Raw genomic sequence first — 20,763 nt, 5'->3', positions numbered from 1 at the left:
CAAACCCTACTGCTGGCCTCTGCAGGAGTGAGTCTTGACCACACAAGAGCAGCCCCTAAAGGTCCTGGACAGTTGGCTGGTGTCAAAGTGTACTCATCCTGAAATTTCCTGAAACCTGGGAATTAGAAACGTTTTGACAAATCTTTGTTCTGAGAGCTGACGGTGGACCAGAACCAACCACGAAGCTCATCTGACGAAGGTATATTGCCACTGGGTTAAAAATCCAGGTTTCTCCCATTTCTTTCTTCTCCGCAGCAGCAAATCTGAACCAGCGAGATTTCAAATAGAAAATGGCCGGCCTTGCATAACCCTCTTCGACTGCAGCCTCCTAGAAGAATCCAAGCAAGAAAATAGTGACTAAGTCCAGAGGTAGAATTTTTCACCATACACAGTCTTGAAAAGTATCTGGCCAGCAGGGGACCTTCTTTGGGCGGAAAACAAAACGTTCTCCCTCCTGGAGCTTTTCTGACAAAAGTAAATGGCTTCATTGTGACCTCGTCCACCAGCTGTCGGGTGGCATTGATCTCTCTTTAACTACAGCCTGCTGCCTTGCCCCGCTGAGGATTTTTGACTTCCGTTCTAGAGACATGGGGCCAGATTAATCAATCTTTCCCGCAACGCAACGCAGCAAGACACCTTGATGCACTGTGCTGCATGAAAGGTAGAGGGCACGAATGCACCATATTTAACATTATATGACACATTCCTGTCCCTTCCTTGCACTGCCACACAATGTGCCCTTCAACCATCCCTCAAAGATTTGCAGATCACTTGGGTGGTGCTAAAGCTATCCCTACTGGTCTTGCTTCTCAGTGCTGTTACAGCTGGCAATCAGAGTCCTTTGCTAATCAGACTCACTCTGCAGGTCATCTGAGGCAAACTATCTAGAGCCTCAATCACCTCCCTTCTGCTCATCAGAAACGTCTTATGATTGTGAGAGCTCCTTTGCCTATTACCATTACACTTTGACCCCCTGTAGAAGCTATTACCATTTTTCATATCTTCAGCTCTCTGAGTTTCTCAAATCTTTCTGTCACCATTCACAGATCACACTCCCTTCCACCCATCCACCATAAGACTCCTCAGAATACGGTTCCAGCACCAGACAGTTTATGCTATCACTCAGGGGTCAAGTGTAACCCCGCTGACTTTTTAATGACTTTGTATATTCAGACTTTTTAGCAAATACCAGTTCCAAGAGCGGGCTGAAAAATGGTGTGGGTTTTAGGGACACTAGGGGTCTACTGGACATACTACTTATGTTCCTAATCTTTCTGAATCTGGTCCTGAGCCTCCTGGCCCTGGTCCTCCTCTCCTTGTGATTCTAAACTATTTAACCATGGTCCTCTTGGTCCTGTTATTTTTGTTTAGTATCTCTTTTAACTGATTTTCATTCTCCTGTATCTGTTGCACAAGTCATCTGTGCCTTAGTCTCCTTGGTCCTGGTGATCTTAGTCCTTCTTGTTTAGTTATGCTGGTCATCATAAACCTTGTGGTTCGGCTATGTTGGTTACCCCTGTCTTGGCTCCACATAGTCTTTTTCCTTTCTTGCTTTATAGACCTTGGCAACCTTCTCCTGGTCATTTTCACCCAGACCGTCTTAGTCCTGGTACTGCAGGTGCTGGTCCTGCTGGCCCCCTTGATCAATCTAGCGCCTCAAGTTCTGGCTCTCTTAGTCTTTGTCTACTTGGTTTGGGTTGTCCTGGTCCTCCTAGATCTGTTCATCATCCTTTTAGTCCTACTGGTACTGCGGCCACTGGTCCTGGCCTTCTTGACTCAGGTTCTCAATTAGAACCTGGTCATTTTGATCCTGTTCCTCCTGGCCTTTATTGTCCAGTCCCCTAGTCCCATAGAGTCTTCCTCACCCTGCTACTGCTATACAAGATGATTGCTCTGCCCCACTTCATAGTCCAACCCCTGGTCCACTATGTCCTGATCTTCATGGCCCTCTTAGCTCTGTTTCTGGTCCTCCTAGTCATGACCCTTCAATTCACATAGTACTCTGGGTGCCCTTTTGAATGTGTGACTGGTGCATCTGGTCTCCCCAGTTCCTGTCCTGCTTTTCCAGGTCTCCAGGTCCTATTGGCCATTGTCCAACAGGCCGCGATCTTCATACTCCTCTTCAATCTGCTAATGAACCTCCTGTCCCTAGTCCTCTTGTTCATTGTCCGCATGGTTCTGCAGTGACTTCTGCAGGTCCTACATAGGTCATCCTAGCCTTCCCTAGTTCTGATGTAACTTCTCCTCTGATTCATGCTAGCCTTAGAACGTCCTAGTCCTGCAGTGATCGGTCCTAGTCTGGCTGGTCATCATTCATATGTACTCCTGCCACTAGTTCTATTGCTACTGGATTTCCTGTTTCACATCTTCCAGTTGTGGACCTAACCATCCTCCTCACCCTTATTCTCATCCATCAGTCCGCTTGGTCCAACTTCCCTGGTTTGCCTGTTCCTACTCCTTCTGCTCTTGATCATCCTAGTCAATATAGACCTAGTCTTAGTTCTGACACTCCCTTGTCTGGTCCTCTTGTATCGGGTCTTTAGTGCTGTCCCACTGGCCATGGTTTCAATAGCTCTCCTTGTCCCATGCGAGTAATACTACTCCCGCTGGTATCCTGCTTTGCCTGTTCCATCTTGTTCTTGGTTGGGGCCTGCTGTCTCTGGTCCTTCTTTCCATTGGACTCCTGGTACTGGTCCTCTTTGGTCTGCTCATGTGGGTCTGCAAGTCCTGCCCCTGGTAGTCCCTATCCCTCTGGTTCTGGTTTGTGCACTCAGGCCTTCCTAGTCCTTCTCTTTATTATGGTACAGGGCCTTGTGTTCCTTCTACCACTATTCATATGTTAATTCAGGTCCTCTACAACTGGTTCCTGATCTCTATTTGTTTATGTACCCCTCCCTCTGGCATTAATAAACTTGGTCCTCATGAATTAAGTCTCCTTGGACCTGGTTATTCTTCTACTGTTCCTTGTGGCTCGTGTCTTCCTAGTCCTCCTGGGTGGCCACCTCTTGGTCTTTATCCTCCTACTAGTCATCATCCTCCTCTTACTGGTCTTACTACTTCCTTTCCTAGGCAGCCTCCATACTGACTTTGGTACAGCTGCAAAACCTGTGTATTATTTCGGGGGGGGGGGGGCAGATTTATTTTGCTGAAATGGCACTGTTAAGGACAGAAATAGGTTCTTAGGAAGACAGGACTTGCCCACTTAAAACACTGCTTATCTTGTTAAAAATGAAGCTACTATTCCCAAGATACTCTGGAAGGGTGACTGAAATGTCACTGGGAGTGAAAGGGTTACTCATGACAAAGGACCATTAATCATCTATGTCTGAAACCCACTCTGTTGGGTGAATAGTATGACAAAGTGTGTTTATTTAGCTGGCAGCTGAGAGAGTAGACACTCCTCTCATGAATAAACCAGGTGCACCTCTTCCCTGTCTCTTTTACCTAACCTTACTGTGTCCCATTCAAGCAAGTCAAGTCAAAATATACTTTTTTCGCCCCAAAAAAGGCATAAAAGCAGACATTTGATAACAAAACAGTATTTAAAAGATCCCACATATACGATTAAAACTCCAAAACATGCAGGGCAATAGGCTAAGACCAACCATGCAACAAGTGGAATTGAAAACATATTTTTAAAAGCTGTTACTAAGGATTGTAATAGACATAAATACAGGCGATAAAATGTACGAGTAATGAAACGTTGGCTCAATGGACTAGGGAGTTGACATGACATGACATACACGAGGTGATATGTAAAATTTACAGAACACGGATAACAAATACAGCCTGGCTACTGCAAAGACAACCCCTTCCGGTGTCTTATGGCCCCTATTAGAAAGCTTGAAACCCCGGAACAAACCATGGCAGAGGAAAGCATTTGAAGTTAAAGTAAATCCGGCCTTACTTGGGCAAAATCGCAATTTCTGAGCAGCGTAAGTATAAACTTTTTTTGTTGAAGGTCATAAAAATCACAGAAAAAGATAAAGTGGTAGGTATGCTGCTTAGAAAAGTTGTCACAAAGGCAGGGCTTAAGTACTTCAGGTTTCATATAGCCTTTAGGGACAGCTAATTGCCAGAGTACCAGATTCAATTGAAATCTGGTTAGCACAAAGCCAAAGCGATGGTATGCCTTAGTGACAAACATCAAGTATGGCTGTACCTGTAGGCTCAGACTCAATGTGACAAACCTTCTCATAGTGAGCTTAACTAACTCATTTCCTTCCCTAAGCACTATGTCTCATTCAATTTACCTCCTGCAAGTATCCCAAAGCACTGTACCCTCAAACACCAATTTGCCTACTGTAAGTGTCTGACCCTCTATGCTCAGATACAACCTATCTCTTTGCATTCCCTGTTTGCTGCTGCTTATTGACTGCTGCTGTGTTTACAGGTCTGAAATACTAAGCAGGCACAATCCTCTATAAAAAGAAGTCCAAAAATAGCACGCAGCATTCCAAAAGAAGCCCAAAATGCGCAGAGCTCCCAATCATCATCAGACACAAAAATCTGATTTCTACATTCCTCAATTTATTATACAAAATAGCATATCTTGTACTGCAAATTGATTGTTATGTTTTTCATCTGTGAACAATTTAGCTTAATTCATGCACTTACCTTCCTACATACTTTTGTACATCTGTGTATGCATCTATTTTCAAATGCTTCACACATGTGGCATTCCCATTATAGGATGCCATTAACTGGAGTCTCTTTTTTCTTTATGCCAGGTTGAAGTCAAATAATTCATCATATCTACTATTACGCTGGTGGTTAGATAAACAGTGAAGTTTCAGATATGTAGCCACCCGCTGGATAAAGAGCATAGATTATGTACTGTTTTTCCTGGTATTGGGTAAATAGCAGAGATTATGCACTATTTGGACCGATAAATAGCCACCTCACTGAATTACATTAATTGTTATGATGGGCAATCAGAACTAACTAGAAAGTTATACAGGCTATGTAATTATATGTAACCATCAGGACCAGTTTTCCTGACTTTATCCTATCATTATTACCAGGCTTATATTCTACATTCACATTTTAAAATATTTCCTCTTGCATTTGCAACTCCAGCTATAGCTACCACAGGCTTAAGCTACAATAGCAGACTGTCCACTTAGATAGAGTAGGGGTACTGTGATCATTCTCAAGGTGCGAAAAGCAAAAAGGCATTGATTTCGTAAAGACTGAAAAGAAAGGAATTGTCACAAACGTATAGTAAAAGATTGAGCCTGGTATGCCCTGTGATGTAGTGAACGTTGGCTTTTAATGAATTGGAATCCCCTTGCAGGTTTGTTTGAGAAATCATCGCAATGAATAACATGTTCGGCCACATGCATCAACCTATTTAGGAAGTGCAAACGGTGCGAATAGGTAAATTCGGCCGTTTGCGATTCCTAAATAAGTTTTTGGGATGCATCATACATTTTTGTGAAATTCGCTATTTTTAGCGATTTCCCAAAATGCGATTGCTGTTAAGAAATCGCAAATTTGCGATTCCTTAAAAGCAATGCATGATTGTTTTTCAAATTGCGAATTAGCAATTAGGGGGTTCAAATTACCACGAGGTTGAACCTCGTGTTAATTTGCGAAAAGTTATGAAAATGTTCAAAAATGCATTTTTTAAACTTTCATGTTACAGACACACATGTCCTTAGGACATGTGTGTGTGAAACATGCACTTTAAAATACATTTCAGGGGTGCAGGGGGGGTCCTTTGGACCCCCCTCTGCACCCTTGGAATGTATTAACAAATTGAGAATTGCATTTTCAAATTCGCAATTTGTAAATGCCTTCCCATTGACACCGATGGGCCTTTTGGCCCACAGGAATCAATGGGATTTGCGAAATCGCAATTAGGAATTCGCATAATATTTGCGATTCGGTAAAAATTGCGATTTTTACCGAATCGCAAATATTATGCGAATAAAATCATGCATCCCATTTTGCGATTCCTTATTTGCGATTCCCTAAAAATCGCAAATAAGGAATCGCAAAACCTTACAATGATGCATGTGGCCGTTGGTGTTTTAATGGGTTCAAATATGCTATGTTTCTGAAACTTCAAGAATGGGCGAGGGAAGAAGCCAGAATCAAGTTTAAAGAGTCACGCTTTATAATGATCCACCTTCTCTTCACTTTTAAAACACAGGAAGCAATATTGTATCTCTAATGGATGGATGATGTAGTCTAAACATTCTGCTCTCCAGTTTAGTTACGAGTGTGGATCTGTGTACCAGTTGCATAAAATTATAACATGAGACCATTTGGTCAGATCAGTTTCATATATGGATGCATGCAGATGTTGAAAAGTAGTGACATTTTGGACAAGGCTGGCAAACAAAATACTGTATACTGTATTAGACAATTTTGTAGTACTTGTTTTTAAATTTACAATTATTTATCCATAATCGTGAAGGAACAGTTAGAGAAAATGTGTGTGACCCAAACGTTGTCACCCAATAATCTGTTCAAAATATCATAAATCATAACATATTAGGACAAATTCATGATTTGAAAATTAAACTTGTCAATGTTTGTACGTCTTAGCATATTGTAAATAAAATGCCATTGTGGGTCATGCATAAAGCTGCTTTTTACAATGTTTCTACTTTTTACATTTCACAAAGAAAGGTTCACAAATTTGTGATATGCTAAAAGTCTGATGGTCAATACAATACAGCTCCCGCTTTCCTTTGACAAATGACCATCCCACAGCTTATTAGTATACTGAGGTGTTCGAAGAACAGGAGTGTACATGCATCCCTGCTGAAAATGGGCACAGCAGTTTGCAGCGGTGACCCTGTCAATTTCAGAAATTGAAAGAATTAGGTCAAATAGGACAACATTCTGATGTAGAGGGTAAACTAAAACAACAGCCGTGGTTAGTAAGCACACAATGTCCTGAGAGTATGAAGAAACCAAAATAAGTATTCTGCAAGATTCAACATCGGCAAAAGCGCTTCCACGGCCTGAGGTGGACGTTAACGGCACATTTAGCCCAGGAAGAAGTTGACAAAAATGCCACAGGTTTTGGACCATCACAACAGGTTGGATTGGCAGCCTTGGGGCTGTGGTAAAGGTTACTGTAATCTTTAATGTTATGCACGGAAGTTGTGAGTCTCAGGCTAAGGGTAAGACTCAGATGGGGAATTATTCGCAAAACATCACATTGTGGCTCAATGGTTAAAGCGGCAGACTCTGATGCAGAGGTCTGGCCTGGGACCAGGGTTCAATTCCCTCAGACCTCATATTTCTCGCCTCGGTGCCTATTCTAATCATGGGTCCCACTCTGCAACTCTGGGCTATAGCTTGCTTAATCTCCACAACGGCCCCAACAGTGCTGGGATGCCTCGCTTCACCTTGGGGGTGCCCAGGAGTGGACATTTCACAGGGAAAAGCCAGGAAGGGTTCCACAGCGGTATGCATATAGTGCCAGGAAACCCGGTTGGGTTATAAGTGCGCTTCACAAGTACCAATTCATTAATTTCATACCTGCATAGCCCCTACGAGCAACAGGTAAGAGGCGTGGATATTGGGTAGAGTATTGAGAACAGGCCTGCTGTTGTGGTTGGCATTTCAGAGATTTAAGGTTGGGACTTGGTTTTGACTTCAGTGTGCTTCACGTCTTTGGCAAAATAGTCAGAGGCAGCACAAAGGGTAGTTCACTCAATACATCTTTGCATAACAACGCTTCCTGAGTTGTACTTGGCATTTCGCTCCCAAATAGTTTGACACCCGGCTCTTCATTCCAGCACCTCTGCTGGTTTCCTCCCTCTTAGTTCGATTGGTTCTAGATCCCCATTCAGTCACTGGGTCTGTGCTTTTCTGCCTTGGCTTGTGTCCTCTCTTTGCCTCCTGCATTATAGGTACTGCGGTCTCAGGGTCTCTGTAGTCTATGCTGGTATGCTGCTTGGTCTGTGTGCTCATTAAAGCCTACCATGAACTGGAAACTGCTGAAATATGGCACTGTCATTATCTTCTGCAACTATTATACAACATCTTCCATTGGGTATCGCTTCTGTCCTGCCTCCCATCTGATAGACGAGCCTAATCGCTGTACCGAATGCCAAGATGGCTCCAGGCTTTCTCCTTTTCTAGCTCTGCCTTTCTACCTGTCTTCCTCAAATTTAGGACTGTGTTGTTTCTACCTCCCTCTGTATCTATTAAAGGGAATGGCAGGTCCACTCTGTTGCTCCATGAGTCAGACATATGTATAAATTAAGTAGCATACATCTGTATACATGTTTCTAAACAGGCAGATAACTGTGAAAAAAGTATGTTGGAAATTCGAGCCAGGGCACTAAAAAGTATGATACCAGTTTCACCAATATATATATATATATATTGGCGAAACGAAACGCGTCAGAACAAGTCCCTAATTCTGCTGGCCCCCTTTAAATAAAATGGCTCAAAAGTGAAGTAACGTGTGCGGCTCATTTTCTTTCCGCAAGGGGAGATGCTGTGAACATTTTTACCGGCGTGGTTCCGCCGCAGAGTAAACGCACCGCCACAAGAGCGCCGACGCTCTCCCAAACTGAACCCAAGTGCTGACCCGACAAAACGGATCGGGAGAGTGGTGCCACCGAGGACTGGACCTCGGCATTGGTCCTAAGTCAGTCTCTAAAGCAGGCTGACATGGGGAAACTTCTTGCCACAGAAAGGTTTACCGAGCCACAGGATTAATTCACCACCCACTGGAGGGTTTGAAACGTGAGTAGCCATTCGGACCACAAGCCCCAGAATGCAGCAACAACAAGAATGAAGGTATTTCACATATCTGTGCCATCGGAGGGATTTAAAAAGGAGTTAAAAACATTGGGCTGTGGAAACCTATGGCACGCTCTTTTGGTGCAGGACAATTTCTTTGAAAAAGTTTCCTTGGCGAAACGAAACGCGTCAGAACAAGTCCCTAATTCTGCTGGCCCCCTTTAAATAAAATGGCTCAAAAGTGAAGTAACGTGTGCGGCTCATTTTCTTTCCGCAAGGGGAGATGCTGTGAACATTTTTACCGGCGTGGTTCCGCCGCAGAGTAAACGCACCGCCACAAGAGCGCCGACGCTCTCCCAAACTGAACCCAAGTGCTGACCCGACAAAACGGATCGGGAGAGTGGTGCCACCGAGGACTGGACCTCGGCATTGGTCCTAAGTCAGTCTCTAAAGCAGGCTGACATGGGGAAACTTCTTGCCACAGAAAGGTTTACCGAGCCACAGGATTAATTCACCACCCACTGGAGGGTTTGAAACGTGAGTAGCCATTCGGACCACAAGCCCCAGAATGCAGCAACAACAAGAATGAAGGTATTTCACATATCTGTGCCATCGGAGGGATTTAAAAAGGAGTTAAAAACATTGGGCTGTGGAAACCTATGGCACGCTCTTTTGGTGCAGGACAATTTCTTTGAAAAAGTTTCCTTGGCGAAACGAAACGCGTCAGAACAAGTCCCTAATTCTGCTGGCCCCCTTTAAATAAAATGGCTCAAAAGTGAAGTAACGTGTGCGGCTCATTTTCTTTCCGCAAGGGGAGATGCTGTGAACATATATATATATATATATATATATATATATATATTATATATATATATATATATATATATATATATATATATATATATGTATATATATATTTCAGAAGCTTGGCGAAGTTCATGCCTGCGCCTCTTTTTTCGTGGAATGCACTTTACAAATTTTATTTTTAAGCCCACTGGGGCTCAATGTATGTGAAAATATCTGTTGACATTAACCTACTGTTGAACTGTTGACATTAACCTACTGAGACCACACATCAGTGAGGTTTCAATGCCCGCAAGCAGTAGGGGTCCAGAAGGCGCTTAATTCAGTAGCACGCGAGTAATCGCCCTGAATGTCTATATAATGATATGCGCTGCAGGAATGCACTGTATAAATTTTATTTTTAAGCCCACTGGGGCCCAATGTATGTGGAAATACCTGTTGACATTAACCTACTGTTGAACTGTTGACATTAACCTACTGAGACGACACATCAGTGAGGTTTCAATGCCCGCAAGCAGTCGGGGTCCAGAGGGCACTTAATTCAGTAGCACGCGAGTAATCGCCCTGAATGTCTATATAATGATGCCACTTTGAATTTACTGCGTTCAATGTTTAGACTAAGAGTGCAACATGAGAACCTACTGAATGAAGTAATTCAGTACATGTCTTTACCGCTGATAGCAAGTTGACCAAAGACAATGAATTATGGGAAGAGTAGTCCGTGGTGCAGATAAGCACACGACGTTTTTCGAAAATGTAACGTAAATACCCAGAAATGTTTGTCCGTTTACTTTTGACAATTATGTTAAGTTAATATGGGTATTCCGTGACCAAATACATAAATGCTAAATGAATTGTATCATTGAGAGAGTATGTTTTCACTTATGATTGTTTCACGCAATGGGTCACATGACCAAGTTTTTGTTATTGTATATAACTTTATTGAATTTGCACAACCATTCACTCGTGAGAAAGCGGCGAAGGCTGCGAAACGCGTTGGGTGTTGATGTTGCCAAATAAAAGCACTTGAACAAAGCTGACCTGGGCCTCGACTCTCTGTCAACGATTTATGACGGTAATTTTCTGGATTTAATGGGGCGAGGCGAAACCCCGTCGAGGCCCGCCACGAAAAAAGAGGCGCAGGCATGAACTTCGCCAAGCTTCTGGAATGCAAAGTTTCGAAGCCAGCGCACGCCTGTAAGTGACTCGAAAGCTGTATTTCAACAACCTGATTTCTCCGCAACGCACCGAAAGTGGAAAAAAACGCTGCGAGAGTTGAACAGTTGGAAATCAGCATTTAGCCGTAAACGGAATCGAGCCATACAAACAACACTAATTGAAGGCAAGTGGAGTACCGCTCAAGCAACGAAAGTATTGAACAACGGTAAGCAGAAAAAAGTGCAACACGTACTGAACATACTATATCAGTATGGCAACATCAAGAAACGAGAAACGCTGTGAAGCAGCAAGCAGAATGTTTGAAACATCCACAGTGGCGCCAAGTGAAGTAAATGCAGCTGAGCCCTCGGTTGGAGAAAATGTGTCAAAAAAAGCACAATGGGACCTGCTTTGGAAACACATGAAAGCAGAGCAAAATAAATGGTGGGAAGCAACTACACTGCAAAAGTACATAGAGGCAGGGAGAGTGCCTCGAGGACTCCGGATCTTCATTACCCCTACATTCAGTGATCCAGACCCGGACTTGATCGGCGAATGGGCTGAAAATAATCACCATTGTTCAATGGTAATGTTGAAACTTCTGGTTAAATTTGCCAACCGTGATTGTGAGACTCTAAGTGCCAAGATTGAAGAGGTAACAGCTAAATTAAAGGCACTCTGTGACTGCGAAGAATTTAACCAGGATATGGCAAAGCTTGAAACCAAACTGGAACGAATTGAAAAGGACATTAAGGAAAAAAAGCAAAGAAAATTCCTACGGGACTTTGTGGACTACGAAAAAGGACAGATATTAACTTTTGCCAAGAAATTTGATCGGCTGAGAGGCCAAGGCATGACTGTTAAAACTACATTGGAAAATACAGATCAAGCAAATGGAGCCAACTATAGAGATAAAACACCTGAACCGAGAGCCACAACCAGTGAACCAGCCCAGAATGTGAACATGTCGGTAAAAGACAAAATTTTAATGGAGTTTTCAATGTTAGCACAAGACAGGCTAACAGCACCGGAGATCGCCGAATCAAGCAACCAAAGAGGACGAGGTCGTGGACGCGTAGGCAGAGGCGTAGAAAGGCTGCAGAATACGCCAAAAGATGTAATGGGGAGTCCGGTAGGATCTCCCACACGCTGGCAAAAAAGAACAAAAGAATGGAACAAACCGAAATGAAAACAAAGACAGTGATGAATTTATCAGATCGCGAATTAACAAACATTGAAATTGATGTTCTATCTAGAGGATTAACCTTTGTCCCTACCAATGAATATGACTACACCCAAACGAGGATTGATCTATTTTATTTTACAAGAAAACTACGCCTTAAGAAATGGTTCACCACAAAGGCGCATCTGGAGAAGGACAAAAGCTGTAGAGAAGAGGTCAGTAACCTATGTATTAATGATATTCAGACATTGCATTTATTGAATGAACTGGGGGACCAAGCCAATTTCAATAGCGATCCTATACTAAATCTGCTCAACGATGACATTGCAACAGACCTTAGCAGTAAGAGTCATTTTAAACCCACGTCCATATTCATGCCACAAATAATCAATGAGGCCCTAGATGTGTTTGAAAAAGGAGTAAAAAATGGCCTCAAAAGAATTAGTGGCGGTGCGTCTCAAGTAAGGAAAAATCTAACTTTTGAACAAACCGCAGCCATTCAGACATTACAGAATGACCATACCATTGTGATAAAAAAATCCGACAAGGGTGGGAATGTAGTGGTATGGGGAAGGGACAGATATGTGAATGAGGGTTTAAGACAGCTAAGCAATGTTAAACAATATGAAAAAAGTTCCAAAGCATGTTTTGAAAAATCTAACAAAAAATATTATGATGAATTATTTGAATGGAAAGAGAAAGGCTTACTTGAACAGAATGAGTATGATTATTTATTCTGTAAATATCCAAAACTTCCGGTACTGTATTTGTTACCTAAAGTCTACAAGGACAAGGACAATCCACCTGGTAGACCGATAGTGTCATCTAGAGGGTCTAGCCTTGAGAATACCTCAAGATATGCAGATTATTTCTTGCAGCAATATATGAAAGAGTTACCGTCATATATCAAGGATACAGGGGATTTCCTGAAAATGATGAATGAATTTGTGTGGCAGGACAACTATATGATGCTAAGCCTAGACGTTACCAGTCTGTACACAAGCATCCCCCATGACCTTGGGTTGAAAGCCTGTAGATACTATTTGAATGAAAGATCTATTTCATACTTAATGCACACAGAGGTCTTGTTAAGCATGATTAATACATGCTTAACTGAAAATTATTTTCTGTTCGATAACCAGGTGTACAGGCAATTGATGGGAACTTCGATGGGCACTTGTTTTGCCCCGAGTTTTGCCTGTCTCTTCTTAGGGTGGTGGGAGGAGCATACTGTCAGACCCCACACCCTGTATAAAAAACATGTCAAAAAGTGGGCAAGATTTATAGATGACGTGTTCTGCGTATGGGATGGCACCAAAGAAGAGGCTGACAATTTTGTGAGAGAGTTAAATGTCAATGAATTGAATTTATCATTTACACATCAGGTGCACCCGGTCCAGATGGAATTTCTGGATGTGCTGGTAAAAGTACAGAATGGCAAAATTGAGACCATGTTACACCGCAAAGCTACAGCGGGTAACAGCATGTTGCATGCTTGGAGCTGTCACCCTAAAAGTCTCATAGAAAGTATCCCGTATGGAGAGTTACTGCGTGCTAAACGCAACTGCAGTACAGATGAGGGATATGAAAATGAGTGTAAAATAATGACTAAGAGATTCAAAGAAAGAGGATATAGTGACCAAAATATATCAACTGCATGCTCCAAAGTAAAATTAAGATCTAGAAATGACCTATTGACAGGCGAGTCACAAATAGGAAACACAGCCAGCAATGAGACGGTCAGATTTGTGACCACGTATAGTAACAAGGCCCATGAGGTTAGGAAATGTCTTGAGAAACACTGGAGTCTTTTACAGACTGACCTTGACATTGCTAAGTCAGTAAAAGATTACCCGCAAATTACCTTCAGGAAAGGAAAATCTATGAGTGATCTAGTGAGCCCAGCGAACTTGCCAAGATTAGTGCCCAAAAAATTGAACCCAGTACAGGGATTCTACATCTGTGGCAAATGCAAGGCCTGTAAAAACAGTAAAAATTGCAAAACGGTGAAGTTATCAGCCAAGACTAAACCATTCAAAATACAGAAGCACCTCTTGTGCGAGACAGAGTACGCAGTGTATGCCCTTAAGTGCCCCTGTGAATTATTTTACATAGGGAGTACGATACATAAAGCGAAAAAAAGAGTACTGGAACACCTGAGGGCTATAAACCACCATGACCAACAATACCCAATTGCCCGTCACTTTTTTAGTGAACACAGCCAAAACACGAATTTATTATCGTTTGTGGTGTTGGATAGTGTACCTAAAAGGGAAAGAGGAGGAGACAGAGTCAAGGAATTACGTAGACTTGAATCTAGGTTTATAATTGGATTCCAAACACTGTCTCCATCAGGGCACAATATTGATGAGGGACTTGCATCTCACCTTGGATAATATCAGCGCCTAGTCGATACTGATGTATAAGATAAACTTGTTGTCTTCATAGAATTCTATGAAATATGTTGGTTTTATCAAATGGGTTATAACAGAAGCTATGATTTTAACTGATATGCTCTCTCATTCTGCAGGTCACGGGTGTTCACTACGGAATGGGTGAATTGAATGAGAGTCACGAGCAAGATATAGAGTGATTCAAGCACAGGATGATTCAAGCGGAATTGCAGGAATGCTAAAATGATATACTTTTGCACGGTTAAGCCCACTGGGGCGCTATGCGCTGCAGGAATGCAGTTTACAAATTTTATTTTTAAGCCCACTGGGGCTCAATGTATGTGAAAATATCTGTTGATATTAACCTACTGTTGAACTGTTGACATTAACCTACTGAGACCACACATCAGTGAGGTTTCAATGCCCGCAAGCAGTAGGGGTCCAGAAGGCGCTTAATTCAGTAGCACGCGAGTAATCGCCCTGAATGTCTATATAATGATATGCGCTGCAGGAATGCACTGTATAAATTTTATTTTTAAGCCCACTGGGGCCCAATGTATGTGGAAATACCTGTTGACATTAACCTACTGTTGAACTGTTGACATTAACCTACTGAGACGACACATCAGTGAGGTTTCAATGCCCGCAAGCAGTCGGGTCCAGAGGGCACTTAATTCAGTAGCACGCGAGTAATCGCCCTGAATGTCTATATAATGATGCCACTTTGAATTTACTGCGTTCAATGTTTAGACTAAGAGTGCAACATGAGAACCTACTGAATGAAGTAATTCAGTACATGTCTTTACCGCTGATAGCAAGTTGACCAAAGACAATGAATTATGGGAAGAGTAGTCCGTGGTGCAGATAAGCACACGACGTTTTCCGAAAATGTAACGTAAATACCCAGAAATGTTTGTCCGTTTACTTTTGACAAGTATGTTAAGTTAATATGGGTATTCCGTGACCAAATACATAAATGCTAAATGAATTGTATCATTGAGAGAGTATGTTTTCACTTATGATTGTTTCACGCAATGGGTTACATGACCAAGTTTTTGTTATTGTATATAACTTTATTGAATTTGCACAACCATTCACTCGTGAGAAAGCGGCGAAGGCTGCGAAACGCGTTGGGTGTTGATGTTGCCAAATAAAAGCACTTGAACAAAGCTGACCTGGGCCTCGACTCTCTGTCAACGATTTATGACGGTAATTTTCTGGATATATATATATATATATATATATGGGGCATAAAAGATATTTCAAGAAATAACATCTGTACTCGTACAGTAGAATTTTGACGCAAAGGATTATTGCATGTAAACATACATTTAAAAACGTCGGGACAGATTTATGTTAACTGGCGCATCGCCAGTTAATGTGCGGCACAGTGCGCGACAGCTCCGCCACCCATGGTGCGCCGCATTTATAATGCGGCGCACCATGGTGCAAAAACGGCCCAGATGCGTGACGCATCTGTGCCGGAAAGGTGGCTCATTGCTGGAGTTGCGTCGCAAGCGCGACGCAGCTCCAGCAAGGCTCGGGGGTGCCCCATCTCCACAATGATGCGTCAAGACCTACGCCTGCTTCAAGCAGGCGCAGGGTTTTTGCGCAGCATTGGCCTGAAAGTGACTGAGTGAAATCTCATAGATTTCACTCAGCCACTTTCAGGAGGCGTTCCTGCGCAGGAACGCCCCCCCTGCGCAGGAACGCCTCCTTATGGCGCAGGGCTTTACAACGTGACGCATCGCCTAGATGCGTCACGTTGTAAATAGGGCGCATTGTTTGCGCCACCGTTGCATCAAATAAAGTGACGCAATTACGGCGCAAAGAGGCGCAAGGGCATAATAAATCTGACCCATAGTGTCTTTCACTCACGCACAAATGTACATGCCAACATCTAAGGACATGGGGAGGTGGAGTAAATGAAGGAAGATGAGAGGACGTGTAGCCTTTCAGAAAAAAAGTCTACAACTTTAGGAGCTCTACCAATACAACAAATGCCAGATAAAGTGCCTCTGCCTGCTACCTCTCCTCTCCTGCTGGTCCCACATCACAGCATTGCTTCCATTCTTCACGATAAAGGGGAGGAAGAACCACCAGCCCTTTATAAACAATTTAGGCAGCAGTTATAGTCTGAGAGAGCAACCACATTTGGGGCGAGGTTTACTAACATTTGGAGCAATGCAACTCAGCCAGACAACTTACCGCACCGCGCCATCTCAAGTGGTGGAGAGAGCAGAATTGCTCAATATTTACTAAGCTATGGTGCATTCTTGCTTTCTTTCAGCATTGGCACAGTGAGTGATGTTAGCACCCAGACAGACACCCTTGCGCTATTGTGCAAGGGTGCTTGCGATACAGGAAGGATTGATTTAGTGCTGAAAGGGACACCTTCCTGCACTAAAACAATCCTCAAATTAATTTTCCTCTTTCTATGTGTGCTGCAGAATCCAGCACATGTAGAGAGAGGAAATAACAAGAAGAATTAAACATATTTTTCCTTGTTATGCAACTGTTGTTATGGCATAGCATTTTGACTCATTCCCAGGTTTACTATTCTTAGTGAATCTGTGAATGTACTAAAATCCATGGGTGGATGTGAGGGAATGTCCATACTCCATCCATAGAACGCCTTCCCAACCAGAGTAACGAAAGGCAGTGACTTGCACTGCCTTCCATTAGTTTAGATTTATTAAGCCATGCAAGGTGCGTTGCATGACTCAGTAAGTCTGACTTGAGGGCTTGCGTTGTCTTGCGTTGCCTTAGGTCCCACAAAAAGACCATGCTCTGGTGGGCAAATGCAGCAGCCATCTTCAGCAGATGCTCTATATGATTGCTAGAGGACATGGTGAGATGAACAGGGAATATATTGGTTGATTGCATGTAGGAAACAAAACCTGTAACTTCTTTTAATGAGGTCTCAAGTGTCAGCAGCTTTCCCCCACTAGCTGCTGATGCACAAGGGCTAGAAGACCATGTCAAACGGAAAAAACAGCATTATGCCTCAGCAAAAGGTAGGTGTGAACATGTATAAGTACTGACTTGTAAATCACATGCATGCAGTATTTTAATGTACACAACTGAAATGCAGCCCGTTTTCCTTAAAGGAAAACGGGCTGCATTAAAAAAAAAAATGAAACGTTTTTGTTTCATTTTTTAATGGCAGGGAGTGGTCCCTGGGACCACTACCAGCTCTGTTAAAATGTTTGCTCACTCATTCACAAAGGGGAAGGGGTCCCTTGAGTACCCCTTCCCTTTTGCAAATGGTTTACCGCCTTCTTGAAGAGGGTAGTAAACTGCAAGTGTTTTGCGATCGCGGTCGCAAAACATTCTTACATAGGGTTCAGACTGGCTATTAGGATGAGACGCTCTCGGAAACGCCCCTTCCTAATAGCGAGTCGCTAGCCCTATTTTGCGAGTTGCTATTTAATTAGCGACTCGCAAAATAGGGTTAGTACATGGGCCACAGATTTTTTGCATGCACAAAGGGGTCTAAAACCCATTTGCACATGCAATTATCCGTCGTACATCTGGCCCTAAGTCCCTTTGTGAATCAGGCCCTCAATCCTGGCTGCGTTTATCCCTTCCTAGTCTTTAATGTGCGTTTTTTGGAAGACAGTGGTTACAATGTTTGTACCAACAATAGTCCGATAATATGCAGAACTATACAAGCCTATCATCACATTTCCGAACTAGGCAAATTCTTGGTGATATATTCATGTTTTGATCTTTATCAGCGTTGAAGCAATGAATGAATGAGTGTGGTGCACATTGCGCTGCCAGCTCTAATATGGGACAAGCCACCGCAAATGTCGGATTATAAGTGCCAGAGGCTAGGAGAAGCATGACCTACAGACTCTAGTGCATGCACGTACGTAGGTAGTACCTTACTTATCTGTGCGTAATGCTGCATTGATATATGATGTCACACAGTAATGCCTAAATAAAAAATTGGTAGTAAATATGGAAAAGACTAAAATCCTATGTTTCGGCAAAAGTAAGACCCGGTTCCCTTGGTATTTGGGTACGGAACTTCTTGAGAGAGTATCGGAATATAGATATTTGGGTGTATGGTTCACGAGTAACCTGAATTGGACCACCCATCTGGAGGCTTTAAAAATTAGGGCAGCAGCTTCTATAAAGGGCTTAAAAAGGTTTAATAGCTTTTACGGAGATTTGTCAGACGGGCCGGTTATTAAGGCCTATCTGGCAATGGTCCCCGCGCAATTCCTATATGGATCAGAGGTTCTCCTCCTCAGTGGGAAAAAAGGTTGGGATAAAGAGGAGGGTATGATCCTGAAAAGCTTATTCTCGTTACCTAAATCAGCTATGGTACAGGCAGCAAGATTGGAGATGGGAGTCACTTCCTGGGCAATTACAACCAGGATGGCACTAATACGGTTTTGGCAGCGTCTGGAGATAGGGGAGGCGCCCAGAAAAATATCACAGTGGTGTAGAGAGGAAATTACCTCCAGTGAGTTATCATGGGCTAAAGAAGTCAGACTCTCATTAAAGGAAGCTTATGGGAAGTTAGGAGTAGAACTAGATGCCCAGTTAGGACACACCAATATAGGCAAAAAAGAACTACGGTCGTTGGGAGCGGATGTGTCCCGTACTTGTGATCACGAGTACCTTCGGCAAAAAATATCAGTGTCCCATATGATCCAAGTATGGAATTCAGAAGATCATCCTTACCCGTACTTGGATAGGCTGCCGAATCAGAAATTAAGAAGAGAGGTTTTAAAACTGAGAATGGGTGTAAACCCCTGTTATGTAAATACCAGGGTTAAAAACCTCATGATTAATAGTAATGGTAATTGCACATGTACATTAGGCTCCACCTGTGACATTACTCATGTTTTATTAGACTGCAGGAGGACCCTTGATATACGTAAGGAGATTTTAGGCCCGTTATTCAAAAATTACAGGATTACGAATAGGAAGCAGGCTGCAGAGCTCCTGGTGGGGATGGGAAACCTGTATATAGCCTGCGCCTTGGGGAAATACATGATTCGAGTTAGGGAGCTCCTCCAGAATACAGAGTTATAGGCATATGTTATCGAGACTGTACTCTAATGTATGTATTATGTTTGGAAGGTCTAGACAGATATGTTTTCTCATGTGTTTTTAACATCTCAGGAGGATACTGTTAGAAATAATGTTGCCAGGGTTATCCTCCGGGAAATGACTGAATTGCAATTTTATAAATTTTAACTCGTGTTTTTATAAAGTTTATAAATGTATAGTGTATACTTTTATGGTTGTAATAACTCAAATAAAGTTTTAATGACTGACTGACAGTAATGCTCTATATACTAAGGGCCTTATTTATGAAGGCCTTGCGCCACCGGTGCGTGTCTTTTTCCCATTTTAAAAGTCACGTAAAAGTGGCGCAAGTCCTTCATAAATAAGGCCCTATATGTGCTTCCTCACTCTGTTGATATAGGGCTATTCCCTGTTGGTAAAACTTTGCCTTCTTTTTTATATATTACTCAGCAGCCTATATTAACAAACATACATTCACTAGCAGGTCGGACAGTAATTCTAAATCCACTGATCCATTGTTAGATGTCCTTTTTGCATCTGATTACAATTAGTGAACAGTCTCCCGTGCCCTGCTATTTTTTTGCAATATAAAAATAGCCAGATTTGCAATTTTGTGCACATGATTTGTGAAATACAATTTACAATTATTATTACTTTCTTTGCAGTTCTGCATACGGAATTCATTGTGTTGTGGCTTCTAATTAATATGCATTGTTGCCAAATCTTTGCAGCACACTTGGCATTGTGAATATTGAGAACCAGGACTGAGCAAGAATATGCCTAACTGGTTTGTCTTTGAGGAAGTAAGTGAGATGTTGGCAGAGACGTTGTGTTGTTCTACGAGGTAATTGATCAGTATAGTAAATTCCTTTTCTAAGGTGCAAATTTGGGTGAGCACAGACATTTCAAGAAATGTTGCGCTAGATTTAGTAACACGTTGTGCCTTCTTTGTCCCTTTTGTAACGCAAGCCCTGCGTGAGGTGTTGTAGTGGTATTTATTTCAAATCAAATCAGGATTTGCTTTGGAAAGTTAGCCAATATAAGGCATATTAGCACTCTGGTCTACAATGTGCCACTTTGTGTCAAGGCCGCTTTATGGGTGGTACATGAGCATGGACACAATCCCACGTGAATGGACACAAATCCCTATCTAGTAACATTTGTAGAAGGGATTTATGCCACAACAGTAGGTCTCCTCGAGGTAAGCATAATAGAGGAGAAATGTTTTCATTTAGCCATAATTTTCAAACTTTGCATGTGTTTCATTGTACAGCACACTTTCATCGTATGAACAGTACAGAAATATAGTTGTGCACTGAAAAGGTAACCTACCAGTACAAAAGTACAACGCACACACCCTTGCTTTGGCGCATGGCAGCCTAAAATTCACCAGTGCTGGGGACGAGAAAAACTGCACCATATCTGAGTCTATATCACACTGGTTTTTCATTCTCCCATTGA

General features: G+C 42.5%; 1 protein-coding gene across 1 annotated transcript in view; it reads right to left on the bottom strand.

Moving 5' to 3' along the window:
- The window catches only part of LOC147696988 (uncharacterized), a 32,830-nt gene extending 28,130 nt beyond the window's left edge, over positions 1–4,700 (bottom strand). Inside the window, exon 1 of the mRNA XM_086936097.1 lies at positions 4,618–4,700. Within this exon, the coding sequence (XP_086792223.1) occupies positions 4,618–4,700 (83 nt within the window). The remainder of the gene's footprint in view (positions 1–4,617) is intronic.
- Positions 4,701–20,763: the final 16,063 nt, after the last annotated feature.

Source organism: Lissotriton vulgaris, chromosome 8 (assembly GCF_964263255.1).
Source record: "Lissotriton vulgaris chromosome 8, aLisVul1.2, whole genome shotgun sequence".
NCBI classification, from domain to species: Eukaryota; Metazoa; Chordata; class Amphibia; order Caudata; family Salamandridae; genus Lissotriton; species Lissotriton vulgaris.
This window is presented reverse-complemented; position numbering and strand designations above follow the sequence as displayed.